We start from the raw sequence: 20,936 nt of genomic DNA on the forward strand, positions 1-20,936 counted from the left end.
GCCGGCGCGTACCTCCCTTTCAGGACCGTGCGCTCGGCTCGCGCCTTTGAAGTGCACAGTTAAATCCACAGCGCAGTTTTTGTTGGAAGCGCCCGGAGGACATTTGGTGCGCGGAGTGACTGCTGGAAACAGGACCTGTGTTGAAAGCCGGGCCGGGCGGGGGCCGGAGGGGCCGGGGGCGGCCGCGGCGGGGGCGGAGGCCCACTCGGGTCTTTTGCATAAAAGGGGCGGCGGAGCGCGCCGCTTCACCCTCCCTCCCGGTGGATCTTGCTCTAATCCCGGGATTGTTGTTTCCCCGCACCCCCCTCCCCTGCCGCGCGACTCCCGATGTTCCCCGACGCCGGGACCGGCCCGGGGGGGCCCGGGGCCGCCGCTGCGAGCCGATCCGGGGGCCGGGGCCGGGGCCCTGCCCGGGGCGCCTGCGAGGTCTCGCCGCGGAGCGCGCGCGCGGATCAATGGTGAGTGCCGAGGCCGCGGCGGCCGGGCGGCCCGCGCGCTTTGATGTGCCGGCGGCCCTTTGAAGTTGGCAGGCCGGCTATTTCGGGGCGCTCTCCGGGCTGGCGCGGAGGGGAGCGGCGGGCCCGGCGCCCAGCGCTCCGGGGGGCTTGGCCGGGCCGCCCCGCGCGCCCTGCGCCCGGGCCCCCTCCCCAGCGGGTGGCGGGGGGCCCGGCCGAGAGACTTCTGCAAGTGGCGGCTGCGGCGGGGGCGGAGAGGGGGCAGATCCCCCCCGGGGGTCGCGTCGCAGGCGTTGTTATGGATGTGAGTCGGGGTGTGAGTGTGCGCGGGAGTGCCTTTGGAAGGTGGGATGAAAGGGTGGCGGCGCCCCCCGCTTGCCCTCCCCCCGCCCCCTCCCAACCCCCCCCCCCCGCCTCTCCCTCCGCCCCCTCCTCCCCTCCCGCCTCTCTCCCCCCTCCCCTCCTCCCCTCCTCCCTTCCCGGCCGCTGGTCCGCGCTTAGGGGCCCCGAGCGCTGGCCCGGGCTCAGTCTGCGCGCAGGAGCGGCCCGAGCCCGGGGCGCCCGCGTCCCCCGCGTCCCTCCTCCCCGCCCGGGCCCCGCGCCCCCGGCCGCCCCGGCCCCTTTTGCGGAGAGGCAGAGACTCCGCGCGTCGCCATTTCTGGACTAGGCTGCTGCTTTCCGTGCCTTTTCTGCGGGCGTCTCTGCGAGCGGCGGCGCCGGGGACCGACCCGGGCTCGGGGTGCCGCGAGCGCCTCCCGGGGCTCCTGCCCCGCGCTCCGCGGCCCGCTCGCCGGGGCTCTGGAAGCGTTCGGTTGGATTTGGGCCGGGGGAGGGGGCGGGCCGGTGGGGCTCCGCGGAGATGAGAGCCCGGCCTCGGGCCGCCTTCGTCTTCCAGGTAACGGGGCCGCCCCACCTTCCCTCCGCCCCGGCAGCGCGGCGCTACCGGCGGCCCCGCCACTCCGCCGGCGGAGCTGCCCAGCCCGGCGGCCTGGGGCCCCTGGTTCGGGGTCGCGCCCCATCCCCCCCCGGCCCGCCCCTGCCCTCCTTAGTTTGATCCTTCCAGTGCTAGGGAAAGCGGCTTGTTTATTGGTTAGATAAGACTTTTTTCTTTTGGAAAAAAGACAGGCTCGAGGTCAGTAGAGTTTGGGATTCTTGGCAGAGGCAATGGTAGCGTGAGACGGTTTCTGATCCGGTTTTGTAGGGTTTGTGGCTCCGGGAGGGGAGCTGGGGGCGGAAGTGGGGGGCGTAGGGGGCGGCGGGTCTTGAGGCTTCTCTGCTCTCTCGCAAAGTTTGGAGATCAAAGTCGTGCCTGAATGAGTTGATTTCTGGTTCTGGCGAACGGGGAACACAGAGGTGTAGACTGAGCCGGATTCTTGGCGGGAGGCGGGGGCGCAGCGAACATTTACATCTGGGTGGAGGGGGGCGTTTTCCAGCTGGGAGCCCATTCCGCCCCTTGCTGGGCGGGCTTCTTTCTCGGTCGAGGATCTTCTGAATTTTTAAGGAGTGGGAAGGGGGAGCGCAGAGGGAAGGGGTGGGTGGGGGGAATGGGAACCAGATGCCGGGGAAGGGCACGTTTGGAGCTCGAGTTATCTGTGCGGAGAGCCGAGTGGGGAAATTTACCGAAATTGGTTTCACCTGCACACAGCCCGGCGGCTCGGGGTGCGCGTCTTTGGAGTTGATGCTGACGGGGGTGGGGGGTGGGGGTGGGTAGCGGAGCCCAGGCGGCACTGCGTGCGCGCAGGCCGAGTGGGTTTTTGGAAGGCTCGGTCTTACACCTTCCAACCCCCCCCCCCGCCCCCACCCCCAGCTCCCACCCTCCGAGCTCACGGCTCACCTTCCCCGCCCTCCCCCTCCCAAAACGTGCTGGGAGCTCAGATTTCGCCTTTGAAAAAGCAGCGTCGGATACTTTAGATGAGCACCTCGCAGATAGCTGGGTTGCTTGATTTGAATTTGAGGAGTTGAAAAGCCTGTTTACTTTCTTGCTTTGATGTTGGGTAGATCTGGTTTTGATTAGATCAATACCCCTTTCTCTCTCCCTACCTCCCCCCTTCCTTTTCTTTCCAGAAAGGAGGCTCAGATGAGCCCCTGCTGACTTGAGAGAGAAAGAGAGACCACGCTGATCGCTGACAGGAGCTGGGGGAAGAGAACAATTCCCGAACTCCGTGCGCAGAGCTCCCTCGCCATGAGCAGTGCTGTGCTGGTGACTCGCCTCCCAGACCCCAGCAGCAGCTTCCACGAGGATGCCCCCCGGCCCCCCGTCCCGGGGGAAGAAGGGGAGACCCCACCGTGCCAGCCCGGGGTGGGAAAGGGCCAGGTCACCAAACCCATGCCTGTCTCCTCCAACGCCAGGCGGAACGAGGGTGGGCTGGGAGAGCCTGAGGGGCGGGCATCCCCGGACTCCCCTCTGACCAGGTGGACCAAGTCTTTGCACTATTTGTTGGGCGATCAAGACGGTGCTTATCTCTTCCGCACTTTCCTGGAGAGGGACAAATGCGTGGATACCTTGGACTTCTGGTTTGCCTGCAATGGGTTCAGGCAGATGAACCTGAAGGATACCAAAACTTTACGAGTAGCCAAAGCGATCTACAAAAGGTACATCGAGAACAACAGCATCGTCTCCAAGCAGCTGAAGCCCGCCACCAAGACCTACATTAGAGATGGCATCAGGAAGCAGCAGATTGACTCCATCATGTTCGACCAGGCCCAGACTGAGATCCAGTCGGTGATGGAGGAAAATGCCTACCAGATGTTTTTGACTTCTGATATATACCTCGAATATGTGAGGAGTGGGGGAGAAAACACAGCTTACATGAGTAACGGGGGCCTGGGGAGTCTAAAGGTCGTGTGTGGCTACCTCCCCACCTTGAATGAGGAAGAGGAGTGGGCTTGTGCCGACTTCAAGTGCAAACTGTCACCCACCGTGGTGGGCTTGTCCAGCAAAACCCTGAGGGCTACAGCCAACGCGAGGTCCGCGGAGACCGTTGAAAATGGATACAGGTAAGACCTGGGCCGGGGAGGGGGCCGGGGCTGGAGGAGGGTACGGACTTTGCAGATGTTTGGAGTTAAGTGGGGTGGATGGTTGGATGGATGTGCCGCTGAGGCCGACAAAGGTCTGTTGAGAGCTAGGACCGCTGGCCACGAACCCTTTGATCTTGGCTTTTCGTTGTTTAAAGTGGGCAAGAGTGTGCTCCCACAGCTGCATACCTGCAGTCTTCCAGGGCTAACTTCAAACAGGGGCAAGCAGTGTTCATTAATGCGGGTTACTTATTATCCTGGGCCAGTCTTAGAAGGGAGAGAGAGAGAGAGGGAGAGAGGGAGAGGACAGCAGCTTTTGATGCCTCTGAGTCACCAAATACACTAAACACCACTTTTGGAAGGGGTCACTCACCGCTAATCAGTAGAGAGTGGAATTAATGTGGTTGGGGAGGCAGCTGGGTCTGGAGGCCCGGGAAATAGCGTGTGCACCCATCGGACATGGGGGTAAGTGGGGTCTTTGGAACTTTTCTGTTAAGATAAGAGCCAGCAGTTGGCTTAACAACTCTGGCTGTGGTTCTCTTTGGAGAATTAGGTATGTACCCGCCAGGAAACCTATCCTAACTAGGCAAGGTCCTGTGACTTCCCTGAATAAAAGGACCCTTAGCTTTGGAGCCCCCTGGCATATGAATCTAGGTTTTAAATGCTTGCAGCCCAAGGGTCAGACCTCAGCTGATCGTTGTGTTGCTTGGTGCTGGCGGAGAAGAGTCTTGGGCGGAGAGGACGGGGCCCTGGAGTACTGTCCCTTTTAGAGGCTTCAAAGATCAACAGCCCTTTACAGAAGGAGAATGGCCAAGTCTTAAGATTCTTGACCTTTGCCAGCAACTTCAGACCTCCCGTTAGAATGAGTCTTTCTGTGTCTCTCCCTCTCTCCCCTTCCAGCTCTCCAGAACGAGCCTTTTTCTTTGAGGTCGTTGCCCTTGGCGTGCCGTGGAAGGGGCGGTGGGCACTCGGTAGCTACCTGAATGGTTTATCTTGCTCTCCGTTGTGTATTTCTTCGTGTGTTTGGAACCGGGGATGCGATCTGGTGGCTGCCTCCGTGGAGATGGCCCTCTCCCTGTAGAGAGGGGCCTTCAGTGTCAAAAGCAATAGTACGAGGGGGCAGGATAGTGATGTCCGAGCCTAGAAGCAGTGACTTAGGCGCTGGCCAAGAGCTTTTTGACTTTCCGTTGGGAGCGAAGAGCTTGTTCTCCAGCCACCAGAGGGCGCTCCTACAGCCTTGAGAGCGAGTTTGCTTACACTCAGACTCTGGTCTACACCTAAGTAGCTCTGGATTGGCTTCTGAGACGAAGCATGGGATCACGTGAAAGGAGTTGTTTCAGCGTCTTTAAGCTTATGGTTTCAGGTTGTTTGCAGGGAAGATACTAGGTCTGGCGCCTGTGGCTGGGCAGTCACTGGGCACCTGTTACTGCCCCGTTCCGTTAGGCGGACATTCTGGTAAATCTCTGCTGGCCTCCTTGCCCTCCAGTTTGGCAGCTGAAGCTGAGACTACTTAAGCCCTGTGGTAAGGCTGCTTCTCCAGGGGCTTTCCAACAGTGGAGCTTCTGTGTCTGCCCGAGTCAGGACCCAGAGTGCCCCCTTTGTAAACTGCACCTGGTTTGGTGGCTTGGGACTTCTCACCCTAAGAAAATGCTCCCAAGCAGGACCCTTCGTGACCCCTCCCCTTTGTGGGTGGGCAGTAGAGACCCAGCCTCGCTGTGCCCCTCCCCTTTCCAGAGCCCTCCGGTGGGATATCACCAGGATTAAACTTTCTGGAGATTACTCTTGTGAAGCTTTTTAGATCCCCAGGGGCAGCGGCCAAAGATCCTTTGTGTTGCCAGGGCTTGCCTTCTTGGTTGTGACCCCCTGGCATCGTTGATCTATAGATGACACCTTTTCATCCGCCCCTGGAGTTTCCAGGCTCTATTTGTGTGTGCTTTCTCCCAGCGTTGGGTTGAAATGAAGTATTTTACCTGGACTACATGAAGCCCATATGTCTTAACCGGGCATCGTCACAGAGAACTGAAGAGCCATCCGATTTCATTTTCACATACGAGATATTCAGGCGTGCCTATGACATATTGGGCGGTGTCCCAAATTCTTCCAAGGCCTGGGTCCCAGCCCTGTCCACTGCCTGCTTACCTGGGCTGAAGTCTTATGAACCCCACGTGTCCTTCTGTGCAGTGACTGGCACCATCCGTCCTGTTCATGTCCTAGGTTGCTCTTATGGGATCAAAACAATAGACCCGGGAGCCCTTTGTAAAGGGAAACGTTCTGAATAGTCGTAAAGCATTAGAACTAGTATAATTTAATCCCGATGATGAGTACATGTGTGAGAAGGGCAACCAGGTTAGGATGTCCCTTCCAGAGAGTGAGTCCCGGCCTCCAGCCCGCAGTCACTGTCAAGTTTTAGAGTGGCCCCTCTTCCCGGGCCTCAACTTCCTCTACCTGTTGAGCTTAAGTCTGTCTTTTCAGCCCGTTACTGGGATGGGGGATCCTTTCCCGCTCTTCCAGGTCTGCCCCTCCTTGCAGTGCACTCACTCATCGAGCGAGGTACGGGGCTTCGGGGATGGGCTTCATAAGTTAGTAACGTGAATGAAACAGAGACCGGGAGTCCTGCTGAGGGTCCCCATCAGCTGTGGAGGAGCAGCCCCCGGCAGCTGGGTGCCTTCCAAGCCCCGCGTTCTCCTTGGGCGCTCAGAGGAGCCTCATTTGTAACGACTTGTTTGTGTCCTTACTGATCTGGTGTCAGGTTTAATATAAATAGTTGGAACGGAAGAGCGGGAATTATCCTCGGAGGGAAGGACTCTGGTTTGTGGGTGCTTGAGTGGGATGCCTGGGCTTTTGATGGTCTCTATAAATAACTTAGAGCAAGAGTGACCCGTTGGTAGAGCACGTGTAAAACCCCAGCACACAGACATATCCACAGAACGCTGAGGTGTGTGTGTGTGTGTGTGTGTGTGTGTGTGTGTGTGTGTGGAGGGGCTGTGGGATTAGGAGCTCAGCCCAGCATTTATTTTGGGAAGGAGACAGTGCTGGGCTCACAGAGTGCTCCCTGTGCCCTTCCCAGTCTGCCCTGGCCCTGGTGCCATCCTCTGGTGCCTGGCGGCTCTCCTCCGGCCTCCCTTGAGATAAGTCGGGCCCAGCAGATGGCCCTCTGCTGGCTCCAAGTGCTTCCTGTTCTCTGAAAGAACTCACCGATGAGGCCTGCGAAGCCACCGGTGTCCAGCTTGGCTGCAATTATCAAAGAAACTGATGCCGTAGGAAAGATACGCTGGAGGCAGGAGCCCCCAGTTAGAGGACGGAGCCTCTGATGGAGGCAGTGTGCCGAGACTCACTGGTGAAAGTTTGCCTATCTAATGGCTCTGGCGCTCAGTGCCACGCGAGTGCCAGACCCCTCCCTGAACGCCCCCTTGATCTTGCCTTAGAAAATGCTTCTTGAAGAGAGGGTTGCCTTTTGGGCGGTGACTTTGTAAGTACACTGTCCTAGGGCACAGCTTTTAGAAGCAAATACTTGTTAAGTTGCATTGTTTTGGTGGTTGGGGGGGGGGGAGATCCGGAGGGAGATCCCAAAGGTCAGGTCTGTTGTGCACTGGTGTGCTGGGGGGGTGGGGGGGGAGGGTGCGGCGGGTCCACAGCACCTTCATGGAGATAAGAGATAAGAATAAGCTGGGGAGGGGCGCCTGGGTGGCTCAGTCGGTTGAGCGTCCGACTTCCGCTCAGGTCATGATCTCACAGTCTGTGAGTTCGACCCCCGCATCGGGCTCTGTGCTGATGGCTCAGAGCCTGGAGCCTGCTTGCGATTCTGTGTCTCCCTCTCTCTCTGCCCTTTCCCTGCTCATGCTCTGTCTCTCTCTGTCTCAAAAATAAATTTAAAAAAACATTAAGAAAAAAAAAAGAATAAGCTGGGGAGAAAAGGCCAGCAGTTTCCCTCCCCTTAAGGTCCCAGGACTTGTGCTCCCTGACAGCACACGGGGGTCCGTGGACGCACGCCCGGTGCGAAGTCTGCCACATAGGCCCCCACTCTCTGTCGGAATTTAAAATCCTTGCAGCAACTGTGGGAGCACCAGAGAAATAAAGCATCTGGGTACAATTACTGTAGTGTGGTTGAGTTTCTTTCCTGTTTTTTAAGATACGAGAAAAGAGCTCTAATCCGTGTTCTTAAAATTATGTGGCAATTCTGACAAAGTTCTGGGTTCTTAAAAATGGAGTTTCCGTCTCTCTCTCCTCCACAACCTGGCCCCTTCCTCTGCTTTGCCCTCCTTCCTCTGTCACGATCGTAGGGAAACCCAAATACTTTATTGCCGCCAAGTGAGCTGAGAGTGGTGTATTCTGTTCTTAAGTACGGGTCACACGGGAGCCCTCTGTTTTGGAAGTGACAGAGGATGAGTTTCTTTGGGGATCCATGTGTTTTGTGATCCACTCTGGTGAGCGCGAGGCCGTGCGCACGCACGGATTGGAGTCTGCTGTCTTAGTCGGGGAGGGAGGGATTTCTAGTGAGTTATTTTTCCCCGTGCAGAGGTTGAATTCAGGACCTTGTCAGTGCATTGATACCACAGAGATGGCAGCACTGGAGGGGGGGGGGGTAGAGAGGGTCCGGATGCTCTTTAGGGCTATCTGGGCTCTCCTGATCTTGTACTGATGTCTCTTAGACTAAAAGAACTTTCCAGCCACCCACAGGACGGTCCCAGGTCTTTTAAGGAGGTTCAGCAAAGTCTAGAGCGCCTGCCACGCTCCACCGCCCCCCGCCACTGAGGGGCCGCACGCAGAGAAGACCGATCCGGTCCTTGCCCTCATGGAGTTTACAGTCTGGTTGCACAGGGCAGGCATCCAGCGTGCAAACGCACCGGCGCCGCGTGGTTAGAAGTCACCATCAAATCGTTGTTGCACCATACGCTAGCCAATTTGGACGTAAATTAAAAAAAATAAAATTGAAAAAAGGAAAAGTCACCACAAACCCTGCAGGAGAGTTGCGGCAGCTCTGTTTTCCTTGGCGGTTGGGTTTTTGGAGTAGGACTACCGTCTCCCCAAGTCGCAGCGCTCTGGAGTCTTCAGAGAACGCAAGAACTTGGTGCCGCTGGCCAAGTCTGACCTGTGTGCTTCTTAGGTAGAGACCCCACGTCAGTGGAGGCGGTGACGTGACTGTGGTCACCTGCCGGCCGGGGGGCTGAGCCAGCAGCGGTTCTCGCCTCTCCACTCCTGTTCCCTGTCCAGGGCTGGGAGCGCTTACCTGCCCTGGGCTTCTGAAGCCAGGAAGGGACCCTGGAGACTTTCCTCTCGTTCGTTCATCCTGCTTCGAGGCAGTAGCCCTGTCCAGGCCCCCCGGAGAGCTGGGTACTTGGGACGGTTTTCAAGACTCGGGTGATTCCATAACATCCATGGGTCCGCTCGGACCAGCGGGCAGCACTTTCTTCGTTCTGACTTAAGAGCCCAGTCTCCTCTTGCTCTGCCGTTAGTGGCGACGCCAACACAGCCATCCTCTGCCTCCGATCGACTTGCCTTATCAGTTAGGAGACATTGTTACTGAATCCTCCTCATCCCGTCTCTTCCCCAGGAAAAGTCATCTGCCTCTCCTCTGCGCCCACCGCTTCTCTCTCTCCAGCCCTGGTGTCTGGAAATCCCATATTGACGCAGGACCAGCTCTGAGGCTGGGAGGACCTTCCCTTCTTATTTAGTTAGCCTGGCATATCCTGGGGGGATATCCTGAGACTCCTTGCCCTCTACAGATACAAGGACAGGGCCAGTGTCCCAGTGCCCGTTCAGTGGACCATCCCTTGGTCCAAGGTATTCAGCAGATTCAAGGGTGACATTCCTCATGTGTGCTTTTTGGTTCATTCTGCACCCACCTGCCATTTCTAAGATGGTCCCTGCTGATGTCGAGCACCTGTGGGAGTCTGGATGTGGGCTCCCTGTGTGGCCAGGTCTCCAGCCAGGTGGCCTCCGACCAGGCTTTTGGCCCCCACCTGGGGCTCCGCGCCTCCTGCCACGGTCGTGAGGCTGCATGACGCCGGGGCCGCGGATGTTCCTTGAGCACCTACTGTGTGCTGGGCACACAGCCGCGCCAAAAACAAGGGCCCGCCTGGACTAACTGTGCCGTCTGTGGAGATGCTTGGTTTTTAGTCACATTTCTAAACTGAGGGGCTTGGCCTAGGTCCTCTCTGCTAGAGGTTCGTTCTGGCTCTAACGTGTTAGGACTCTGGATGTCACTTTTCTTTTTTCTTTCTTTCTTTTTTAAATGTTTATTTATTACTGAGAGACAGAGAGAGACCAAGCATGAGCAGGGGAGGGGCAGAGAGAGAGCGAGACACAGAATCAGAAGCTGGCTCCAGGCTCCGAGCTGTCGGCACAGAGCCCGACGCGGGGCTCGAGCTCACACACTGCGAGATCATGACCTGAGCCGAAGTCGGACGCTTAACTGACTGAGCCCCCCAGGCGCCCCTGGACGTAACTTTTCTTGTTCGTGGTATCACTCGAGCTGGAGTGCAGGCCTTAACGACAGGGCCCTGACCCTTGCACGTCTTTCCCATCCCAGCTGCCCCCGTTGACTCCCTCACACCAAACTGTGGCCATAACTCCCTGCTCATGCCCGACCCTCCTTCGGTCCATCAGTCCAACCTGGGGGCCCGGCCTGGGCCACTCATGCTGCTAGAACTTTTTAAACTGTTGAGGCCGGTCTTTGTATTGGGAGGCAGGAAGGGTTTGGGTGAGAGCCAAACAGATCTGTGTCATGCAGGCGAGTCCCAGCTCTGACCTGGGGACAGGCTGCTGTCCTGCAGGGCCACCACCCATGTGCCCAGAACGCCTCCTCCCCCCAGGTGGCTGCAAGCATGGGCTGGGGCTGAAAGGATGTGTGTGAAGGTGTGCCCCTCTTTGTGGGCCAGTGATGACGCAGTCTGCCTCCCCAGTGGCAGCGCCCCCTGTTGTGACCAGGCCCTGTTGTGCCAGGAGACCAGAGACCCTGAGACCCTGAGGACCAGAGACCCAGCTCTGGGCTGGGTCAGTCCAGAGCTCAGCCCAGTGCTGCACACGTACTGGTGAATAGGAGTGCCGCGATCACGCGTGGAGACTGCTTTGACCTTTCACGAGTCCCTTTCATGTGCCACCCCCAAGGCCATCTTTAGAGACCTGTGCAATGGCCTGCTGGAATAGGTTCTCTCTTCTGGGCCTTCCGCTTCTCCCCCAGCTGAGTTCTTTGCTGTTGGCTTAGACTGGGTGGGCCCAGTCGAGTGTGCTGGGCTCTTTGTCATTGAGGCCTCTTGCAACTTCAGGCTTGACAGGCCCCCCTTCCTGCAGCTCACGGACCACAGTGGCCCCTTCCTCACCCCCCCCCTCCCCACTATGTCCCTTGCTGGTGACACAAGAGGAATGCAGCCCAGCAGGGGACAGGGACACTGGTTGTTCTGGGAGGAGATCAAGAGAGCAGAATGGGGAGGCTGAGGCCACCGAAACAAAGGGCAGGAGACACTGGAGGAGGGGCCTGGACCTTCCTTTGAACCAGTGGCGCTGCTCATTTTAATCCTGCGGGGCTTGGTCTTAGCCTTAGCCTAGCTGCCCAGGTGGGGGAGGGTGCGGCAGAGGCCCAGCTCCGGGTGGGGTGGCAGCCTTGAGTGTCTCTGTCCCATCTGACCAGTGTACTGGACCCAGGTTGAAATGAGAAGGTTACGCCAGGCCTTTGGTTGCTCGAAACCTGGAACTACGCCAACAGACCCCAGACAGGGAGTTGGGATGCGAAAGACCCCTCGGGGGCTCTGGAACTGTGTTCCTCCAGTGTAGGCTTGGGTATGGTGGTGGGGAGGGAGAAGACCCTTCACCCGTATGGACTAATTCTCCTCTTTCACTCAGTAGCCTCCCCTTTTCCTTCCTCTATCTGAGTGTGTATTTAGCACTTGGTAGGGGCCCCTGGGCTGCTTATGGCTCCCTGTCACCCCTGACAGACTTGCCCTTGACAGCACAGGATCCCGGCCTGCTTTCTCCCCAGGGCGAGCCAGTGGCCCCTGCCGTCTGCTCAGATGAGCACCTGGCCCTGGGCAGCAGGTTGGCCTGAGCACATGGCGGGATCATGCACTCGCGGGTCCCCGGATTGCCTGGTTACCTGGGTGCCTGGTGCGAAGCCGTGACGCACTGCGGTTGTACTTTCCCCGCAGGTCCTTCAAGAGGAGCGACCCTGTTAATCCATACCACGTAGGTTCTGGCTATGTCTTCGCGCCGGCTACCAGCGCCAATGATAGCGAGATATCCAGCGATGCACTGACTGATGACTCCATGTCCATGACGGACAGTAGTGTGTAAGTATCCTGCTATCCCCATCATGTACGCGGTTGGCAGTGACTCGCCAGGCCAGCTGGGCAGAGTCCTCAGCCAGCCATCCTCAGCTGGCTTTGCAAACCCCGTGTGTGTGTGTGTGTGTGTGTGTGTGTGTGTGTGTGTGTGTGTGTACATTTGCTTGGCGGGAGGGGAGTGTGCCAGTGCTGGTTTGGGGGGGTGATGTGGTAGCCTGGGTGGAGTCCAGCTTAGAGCCTTGAAAGGAAAGTTGACTGGTAGAAAACGAAGGTAAGGTAGAAGGTTAAGATGCTTCTCCAGAGGTTTCTTGAGTTGAGAGACCCATCTGCTGGTTGCCATTCCGCCTTTCTTCCCGGGGTGGAAGTGCTTGGCTGCTCTCGAGACCCAGGTAATCCAGTCTGCGGAACCAGCAGGCGGGAGATGGGGTGGCATGAGAAAGCTTTGTGTGCAGGTGTGCGTTGTTCCTGAAGGAAAAGGCGTTGAAGGTGGGGGTCAGACGCCTGGCGCTCTCTGAAGGCCCACTGGGTGTAATGTTGCCTCACGGGTGTGTTCAAATGGACACGATTCAGTTCACTGAGTGTTGGTGGGGTGCCTGCTACGCGTCAGGTCCTTCCCCTAAGTAGGGCTTCTCTCCGGAGTCTGATCTTGGATCTTTTGCAGATGGCTGCACTTGGCATACTAAGAGTTTGTTCCTTTAAAAAATAAAAAAAAAAAAAAAATTTGAAGAATAGTTGACACAACGCTTCATTAGTTTCAGGTGTGCAACATAGTGATTCGACAGTTCTATACATTACTCAGTGTTGACCGCGATAAGTGTAGTCGCCACCTGTCCCCATACAATGTTGCTACGGTGTTCTTTTTTTTTTTTTTTTAATTTTTTTTTTCAACGTTTATTTATTTTTGGGACAGAGAGAGACAGAGCATGAACGGGGGAGGGGCAGAGAGAGAGGGAGACACAATCGGAAACAGGCTCCAGACTCGAGCCATCAGCCCAGAGCCCGACGCGGGGCTCGAACTCACGGACCGCGAGATGGTGACCTGGCTGAAGTCGGACGCTTAACCGACTGCGCCACCCAGGCGCCCTGCTACGGTGTTCTTAACGATATTCCCTTCGCCGTACTTTTCATCTCTGACTTTCCTATTTCGAAACTGGAAGTTTGTACCTCTTCGTCCTCTTCACCTATTTCGCCCAGCCCCCCACCCACCTAGCGTTTGTTCCTTTGCTTTCTAAACCACAATCCAAGTCCTCAGGGTGGAAGGTCTGATGATGTCAGCAGGCCGTCAGGTGGGGGTCACAATATGCATTGTGTGTCATTTGAAGTCAGGCAGTGGTGATCTCCGGGTAGAGAGCAGCCATTCTGAGTCTCCCCGTGTGTGTGTGTGTGTGTGTCTGTGTGTGTGTGTGTGTGTGTGTGTGTTGAGCTGGGTGTCCCCATCTCTTGCCCTCCTTTGAGGTTCTGATTCAGCAGAGGCAAGAGAGGTGGAGCCTGGGGTTGGGCAAAACTCCCCCAAGAGCTCACCCAACTTCCAGCTGAGAACTACCACTACAGAAATGGTCTTCAAAGGCTTTCCCACAAGTATTTTGCAGTAGGAAGTTCTTTTGCTAAGGGACCAGTTTTGAAAGGCAAACCCACTGAGCCATGTATCATGGCATGTGTAGAGTTTTCTCCTTTTAGCTTCCTATAACCGGACCATCTACTCTTCCAGTTTGTTTGAAATCACCTGGTTTCCGTTGGCCAGTGTCCTGTTTGTTGGCCTGTGGCATGGAACCAGTTGGAAGAGAAGTTGATGAGGTTGGTGGATCTGGGATTCTGCCATTGATGTTCCCCAGTGGCTTTCACTGTGTTGTCTCAGATTCCCCTGTTAGTCAAGGGAGAGAGATCCACCAGGGGAAAGGTTCCGTTTTAATAAAAGAAGAGTATTTTGGCAATAGTAAAAATAGAATAAGGGTACACCTCTTCCATCCCACATAGAGAAATGAGTGGTTCCACTGAAGTTAGTTTTTCATATTGACTGAACTCTTTTAGTCTCTGCACCTGAGAACAATTACCATTTGATCGCCATAGTTCTTAAAAGAATACGTTTTTGGTTTATGTTGGATAGTATTAGGCGTAACCCACTTCTTTTTTTAATTATTATTTTTTTTAATGTTTGTTTTTGAGAGAGGGAGAGAGAGACAGAGCATGAGCAGGGGAGGAGCAGAGACAGAGGGAGACAGAAGCAGGCTCCAGGCTGCTGTCAGCACAGAGCCCGACGTGGGGCTCGAACTCATAAAACACGAGCTCATGACCTGAGCCGAAGTCGGTTGCGTCAGGGACTGAGCCACCCAGGCGCCCCAGGCATAATTTATTTCTTGATCCCGATAATTAATACAAAGATCTGTTTTCATGCTCTACTGTAGTATCTCCTGGAGTACAAGGTTAGGTAAGGCTGTCTGCCCCTGTACACACACATTGGCTTTTTGAAAAAACAGTTGATTCTTTTTTCTCTTGGTCATGCTGCCCGCTGTCATTTTGCTGCTTGTGTGTGTGTGCTCACCTCTAGCAACATTACCCCTTTAGCTTTTATTTGTGGATTGCATGGGGGCCTTACTTTCTGAGTAAAACGAGAGTAAGTTGGATTTGAACGAGGGGGTTGAGTGAATCTCCTAAGTCAGATGCACTTAAGACTGTAAAGGCCTCTGTTTAGTTTTCTTAGAGACTGTTGTTGGCTTGCTTCTTGGTCCTTGTCTGCATTTCAGTCCCCACCATGGATGGAGGTGTTACTCTGGGTACATGATAAGCTGACTTGGTGGTGTAGTCCCCGCACATGTTTGAGCCTCACAAGACCCACGCAGGAAGGCAGGCAGTCACTCGTGACTTTCACAGATGGGACAGTAAGGCCCAGTGCTGGCCCCGCAAGACAGAGCTCAAATCCAGACCAGACATAGGTCCTTGCTCTTTGCCTATTACTCCCCTCCCCACAAGCATGTAAATTGCCAACATGAGATGTTAGTAGGACCAGTTGATAATGAGACCTTTGAGCCACTTTGAGTTTCTTTTATTTATGAGGGAATCACACTGCTTTCTTTTGTAATGGGTTGGAGGAGGGGTAGGAGGGAGCACATTTGCAACTTCTCCCCTGCACACTGCCCCCCACTTTCTTAATGCTTTCCCAGAAGAACTTTCTCAATTTTATTTAGAGACGACTTGAAAGTTCTCTCCCTTCCCTCTTCAGCTAAGACACTTGTGGACTTGGAACACCCACTAGCCCCCGTCTGGGATCAGAGAAGTTACCTTGGCCAGCCGGCTGTTCTAGGTAGCCAGGGGCTGGGTGTGGGCCAGGAAAGTCCACTTGGATATAGAGACAGCAAAGGGCAAGCCCTTGATGAGCAGCTTTCTTTTGGGGGCACTGGGTCCCAAGAGGCAGGACCTCAGTGTTGTCCACCCCTCCTGCAGTGTAGCTGTCTGGGATTGGTGGTGAGGACCCAGGACCCCAAGGCCAAGGGAAAGTGCCTGGAAGGCTCGGAGACCTGGGGCCTCCATGTTGGGTCTGAGCTTCTTCTTTTTTTTTTTTTTTTTAAGTTTGTTTATTTATTTTGAGAGAGAGAATGAGTGAGCAGGGGAAGGGCAGAGAGAGAGAGAGAGAGAGAGAGAGAGAGAGAGAGAGACTCCCAAGGAGGCTCCATGCTGCCAGTTCAGAGCCGGATGTGGGGCTCAAACCCACGAACCTTGAGATCATGACCTGAGCTGAAACCAAGAGTTGGACACTCAACCGACTGAGCCACCCAGGCGGCCCGGGTGTGATCTTCTTGACGGGAGTGTTAGGTGCTCTGTCTGAATCTTCTCCCAACCAAGTGGGCAGGCTGTCCTATGCAGCCGTCACATCTGTACCCCCTTGGGCATGTTCATACCAACTGGGAGCGAATTGCTCAGCAGTGCGGGGTCCTTCTCTCTGGGGAGATGTTTGTCCAGGGCGGTTTGCCTCATGCTGCCTACAGTGGGGGACAGAGAGGTCTCCGGATCAAGAGCCCATCGGATGAGGGAGGAGGACGTTCCCGAGGGTCTCAGGCCGCCAGGCGCTGGGGGTCCCTGGGCCCTCCTGCTCTCCTCAGGCTTGGCGTGAGGGCCCGGGCTGTGCGAGCCGCTTTCTGGCCGGCTGGCCCTGGGTGTGTGTGATCTGCCCAGTGCCGGGCGGGTCACCCGGGATTCCCAGGGCTGGGATTAGACCCCTCTTCAGAGCTCTGCCAATTGTGGGCCTCGCACAGATGAGAGCACGGAGCAGGCGAGAAATAAAATGTGTGGGGGATGAAAAGCTGAACTGAACCGCTTTCAGCCCATTGTTCTTCTGGGGAAGCTTAGCGGGGATAAGAGGGTAGCAGGCCCCTTTGAAATTTCCTTGAACAAGTGAATAGGAGCGCCCCATAAAGCGTGAAAAGAACCCTGGCTGTTTCTCCCTGTCACAATGGCCGGCTCTGGCTGCCAGGGGGGCCGTGGGGGGCTGGGGAGTGGGGCCTGGCCGCCCCGCTGGGAGCTGGGGAGGGGACCCGGCCGGGGAGGGGGAGAGGGGGTCACAGGCGGCCTTCAATAGACTCCAGAAGGTTGGAGTTCATTAGACACAAGCCCGAGAAGCAATGGTCTCATTTGCCACAGGACCAATTAAGTCCTGGGGGCCTTTGCAAAGAGGGCCGAGTAGAAGTTGGGCAGGGCCGGCCTGCACTTGGCTGTTCAGGGAACCGGGCTCCAGGGCCCGCAGGTACAGAGCTGGCAGGGGCTCCAAAGGAATCATTGCCTTCTCCCACAGCCCACTGCTGACTTCTGTTTTCCTGCTAAGTAGAAAGCCCTGTTAAAGATGGCTGGGGATTGGGTCTTCATGGTAGGCCTCTGAGAAGGCTGTTTTATGAGCCCGTTACTCTGAAACCTGCATTCTCAGAAGAAATAGCTTGCTTGCTTGCTTTTCTTTTCTTTTCCTTTTCTTTTTCTTTTTTTTGGGGGGAAGTTAGTTGCCAGACTGCCAGTGAAGTCCTAAAGCCCAGTCCTTGGAGTGTTGGGCACAGAGGATTGTGGGGACCGTTCTAGGGCATCAGGCCTGGGAAGATGCAGCCCGTGGGGGTGGGCGGAGGCGGAAAACATCACCAGCAGCAGGTTCTTCGCCGCCTAAGCGCGGCTTCTGTGTTAGAGGCTGCCCGGAAGCGTGGAAGCTTCGTCTGCAGCGTGAGGGCATCTGTCTTGGCTGTTTGCGCAGAGCAGCCCTCTCTAACAGTCGGGATCAGCTCGACATTAGCTTCCGCCCAGGGTGTCACCGAACCAGCGCAAGATGCTTCCCTCGCGTTTCGTGCGGAGGGGTGGCTCAGGTTCTTTTCCTTATTTATTTTTATTTCCTTGTATCTTATTTATGGGTTTGCTTTGGGCACCAGGGAAAGCATCTGAGTGAACTTCAAATATTATCTTATCTTACAAACCAGGCTTTTGATGTTGGCTGCGATCAGAGGCTGCCTTCTGAGTGGTTGCCAAACGGGAATGCGAGTGGACGCGTGTGCGAGTGAGTCGTATATGGCGAAGCCTCGGGAGGACGACACTTGGGTTAGGCGGGGCACGGCGGAGTCAAAAGGCTAAGCTAATTGGCTTGGCTTAAATGGCAGCTAAGTGGAGCCCACACTTCAAAACCACTGCTCCCCAGAAACAGCTGGGCCCAGCAGCGGGCTCGTTAGCTAAAAGGCTCATAATCAAAGGACATGGTATAGGGACCAAAACTCGGACACTCTTGAGCTCGCAGCGTTGAGCATCCAGGAAATGGATCGTAGACTTTTAGGGCCTGAGCACAAAGAAGAGGGGCCCTCTTCTGGAATGAGCGGCTGTTTTGGAAGAGGACTCTTGGCTGGTGGGGAGGTAAAGCGCCATTTCCGTGAAGGCACCGGTTACGCCTCAGCCTCTACAAGTTGACGTCTCTTGTCTGGCCTGGTCACGAGTTTCCTGTCGCGCTGTTGGCATCTGCCCCGGGTGTGGTGGGGTCGTGCATTGGTTGGGAGGTGGGGGTGCTGGAATCATTCGTTCCTCTTGCCTTCGATTGGCCAGGGACCTGCTTCCCCCGCAGAGAAGCTCCACGTACTTCCTCCATTTCTCTTCTTCCTTCTGTCCTGTATGGAAGGAGCAAAAGAGGTATAAAAGAGCCCACTAATTTGCATCTGTGTGGAAAGGGGAAGAGCAGAGGCTACTGGCGGGCACCCGAGGACAGAGTCTCGGAGGAGGTGGATGGGGACCTCCTCCAGGACTCTTGAAGCCTTGTCTGTGTCACAGCAAAGTCTGGGGGGTGCTTGATTCCTTCCCCCCGACATTGTCAGGAAGGAGGCCTGGGGCAGAGGCCATCTATCCTTATTAAGTCCCCAGAGGAGTTGCTGGTCAGGAGAGAAAGGCAGGGACCTTGTCTTGCAGCCCTGGGGCAGTAGAAGTTGGTTATACCAATGTGAGACGCAATCTAGGGGACCCCCGTGGTCACGCCCACCCCACAAGGAACGTTAGGTAAGAGACAAGGGGATCTTCACTGTGCCTTGGGAACCACCTGGCATGCCCCGTAGCCAGTGAGTGCTAAGTGGTGGGGTAGGATGTTCCAGAATGTTCCCCAGATCTTCCATTCGCCCCTTCAGAATGTCACGTGACTTCACAGGGCTTAACGAATGGGCCGTCAGGAAGCTTGGCGCCTCCAGGTGGGGCGGGAGGGTGGGTTGCTGAGTTAAGGACACCTGTTCTGGGGCCCAGCAGTGGCTCAGATTTGTACCCTGGGTCTAACTGCTACTGACTGACTCTAGGAGAGCTGCAGAGAGTCCCTGACCATCTTAAAACTTGGTGAATTTGGGATTTTGTGAGAATACAGTCGGATTAGACGTCACGTGTGTCTGACCTACAGTGGGAACCGGTACGTGGGGGCTGGCAGCCTCGAGTTAGAGTCAGACCCCTGGTGTAGAGTCTGGTTACTGGCCAAGCCAGTAACAGCTGGTCAAGCTCAGCTCGTGAGCACCCAGTTTTCTCCCGTCTTGGAGGTGATCCCACAGTGAAAACATGGAGTTCCGGTGAATACATTCTAGGTGGTTCAGTAAGTTTCTGAACCTAGAAACTTTTATCCCGCCTGGCCTTCCAGGGCCTGGTCAAGTGAGTGAGATGTCTGGGACTCTCAACCTGCGCTGGTCAACTGGCATGCTGTCTCTGGCCCTCTTGGCCTTTCTCTGGGACAGGGCTCACCCTGTGTGTATGTCCTTGCTTTAGATTAATCCTGTTTCTCCCCTTGTGTCCTCAGTACAAGGCTCCTTCACGTGCCAATTCCTAGCCAGAGTTGGGCTGACACACCTCATTGGTGTATTGACCTACCGTGGTCGATCTGTATCATCCCCGCGGTGGCCCTGTGATCTGGCCTAGGTCAACAGACTTCTGGAAATTTCAGCCACTTGGAATTTTAGGGCATTACACATGAGGAGCTAGAGGTCAACCAGTTGCCCCCGTGTGCTCCCGGGTATTTTTAGGCATTGCTGACTTTCACCCACTGCTGATGAGCCCAGATGTTTTTCTTCCTTCCACCCTGTGATGAACAAAACACCGGGAAAAGGGAAATAACCAACTACCTAATCTCGATGTTTACAGCCTCCAAGTATGATTCAGTATGGGAATGTTGGAACCCTGGCGCTTTTGTAAATAAGTGGCCTCCAGAAGGGACGGCAATGGGAAAATAGTCACACCTTGACCGTTTGACGACTTCCAAGCTCAAATTTCTTTTTAAAAGAAATCCTACTAGTGCCAAGTCATGTTTTAGTGCAGACTAGCCGGGGTGGAGGCTTTTCTTAAGTCCACTTGCTTTAAAAGATGAAGGACGTAGGGGCTCATCCTGCCTTCAGGTCTTTGCTCAAAGGTCACCCTCACTGCGAGAACTCCATCGGAACTCCCCCTCACCCCCCACCGCATCCTTTCTTCCCATTTCCTGCCCTGTATTTTGTCCTAGTGCTTACCACTTTCTAAGCTGCTGTAGACTTTGTTTTTGTATCTTTGCTTCTTGCCTTCCATCCATTAGACCTTAAGCCTTGTGAGGGCAATTGTCTGCATTCTTGTCCCCTTCCTTCACTGCTGTCTCACCCAGTGCCTGGAACAAGGTCTGACACATAGTAGGTACTCAAACATTTGAACGAATTGCACAGAATGCTACATAGTAGGGGCTTTCTCTTTATGCCCACATTAATCGTGTGTCCTTGGCACTTCCTTAGTTTGGGGGTGGGAGGGTTTGGAGCTGAGGGAAGGAAGGAGCCCAAAGACTCTTGTGGTGATTGTTTTTTTTTTAATTTTTTTAACATTTATTTATTTTTGAGACAGAGAGAGACAGAGCATGAACGGGGGAGGGTCAGAGAGAGAGGGAGACACAGAATCCGAAACAGGCTCCAGGCTCTGAGCTGTCAGCACAGAGCCCGATGCGGGGCTTGAACTCACAGACCGCGAGATCATGACCTGAGCTGAAGTCGGACGCTTAACCGACTGAGCCACCCAGGCGCCCCTCTTGTGGTGATTTATAAAAGGAAGAAATTTGGAAACAGTTGGGAGCTTGACTGTTGCAGAATTACACACACCTTCATTAATGCCTGGCTCAGTCTTCTGTGGGCGTGGTCCCCCTTCTTACAATATTTTGCCCTGGTGGGCTCCATAAGGCCCTGGTTTCCTGATTTGGGGCAGTACGACAGACGGTTGGGAGGACCAAAGGGGCCTTAGATTCTCCTGCTTGGGACGCCTGCAAAATAAAACAGGGGAGCCTTTACTTTGGGCTGGCCGGAATGTAATCCGTTCGAAGGCAGAGCTTGAGAGATGAGCTCTACCAAGCTCTTTCCAAGTCAGCGATCCTGAACCTGAGAGGGAGTTTGGCAGTTTGATCTTGGATTGATCTTTCAATCCAACCTTGGGAACAGCCATGGCGCCCAGGACGGTGGTACACTTGGATGGCGGTGGGTGGCTCTGACCTCCGGTGGGATCTCAGAATGGCTTGTGAATCAGCCCACATCCTGAAAGCATGCTCGTGAGCCTGTGGCTTCTGTCTTTTCCCTTCCCTTAGAGATGGAATCCCTCCTTATCGTGTGGGGAGTAAGAAACAGCTCCAGAGAGAAATGCATCGCAGTGTGAAGGCCAATGGCCAAGTGTCTCTACCTCATTTCCCGGTAAGTACAGTCTGGTGGGGAAGGCAAAT

General features: G+C 55.5%; 2 protein-coding genes across 3 annotated transcripts in view; both read left to right on the forward strand.

Annotated features, from left to right (window-relative positions):
* CEP112 (centrosomal protein 112) overlaps window positions 1-2,636 on the forward strand; it is a 467,190-nt gene extending 464,554 nt beyond the window's left edge. Inside the window, exon 28 of the transcript XR_002738238.2 lies at window positions 2,520-2,636. The gene's annotated coding sequence lies outside the window, so the exon portion shown is untranslated. The remainder of the gene's footprint in view (window positions 1-2,519) is intronic.
* AXIN2 (axin 2) overlaps window positions 2,636-20,936 on the forward strand; it is a 29,870-nt gene continuing 11,569 nt past the window's right edge. For both annotated transcript variants that reach the window (XM_011289320.4, XM_019818136.3), the window contains exons 1-3: window positions 2,636-3,452; window positions 11,612-11,752; window positions 20,805-20,907. In XM_011289320.4, coding sequence (XP_011287622.1) covers window positions 2,638-3,452; window positions 11,612-11,752; window positions 20,805-20,907 — 1,059 coding nt within the window. In that variant the 5' untranslated portion in view covers window positions 2,636-2,637. The remainder of the gene's footprint in view (window positions 3,453-11,611; window positions 11,753-20,804; window positions 20,908-20,936) is intronic.

This window comes from Felis catus, chromosome E1, assembly GCF_018350175.1.
Source record: "Felis catus isolate Fca126 chromosome E1, F.catus_Fca126_mat1.0, whole genome shotgun sequence".
Taxonomy (NCBI): domain Eukaryota; kingdom Metazoa; phylum Chordata; class Mammalia; order Carnivora; family Felidae; genus Felis; species Felis catus.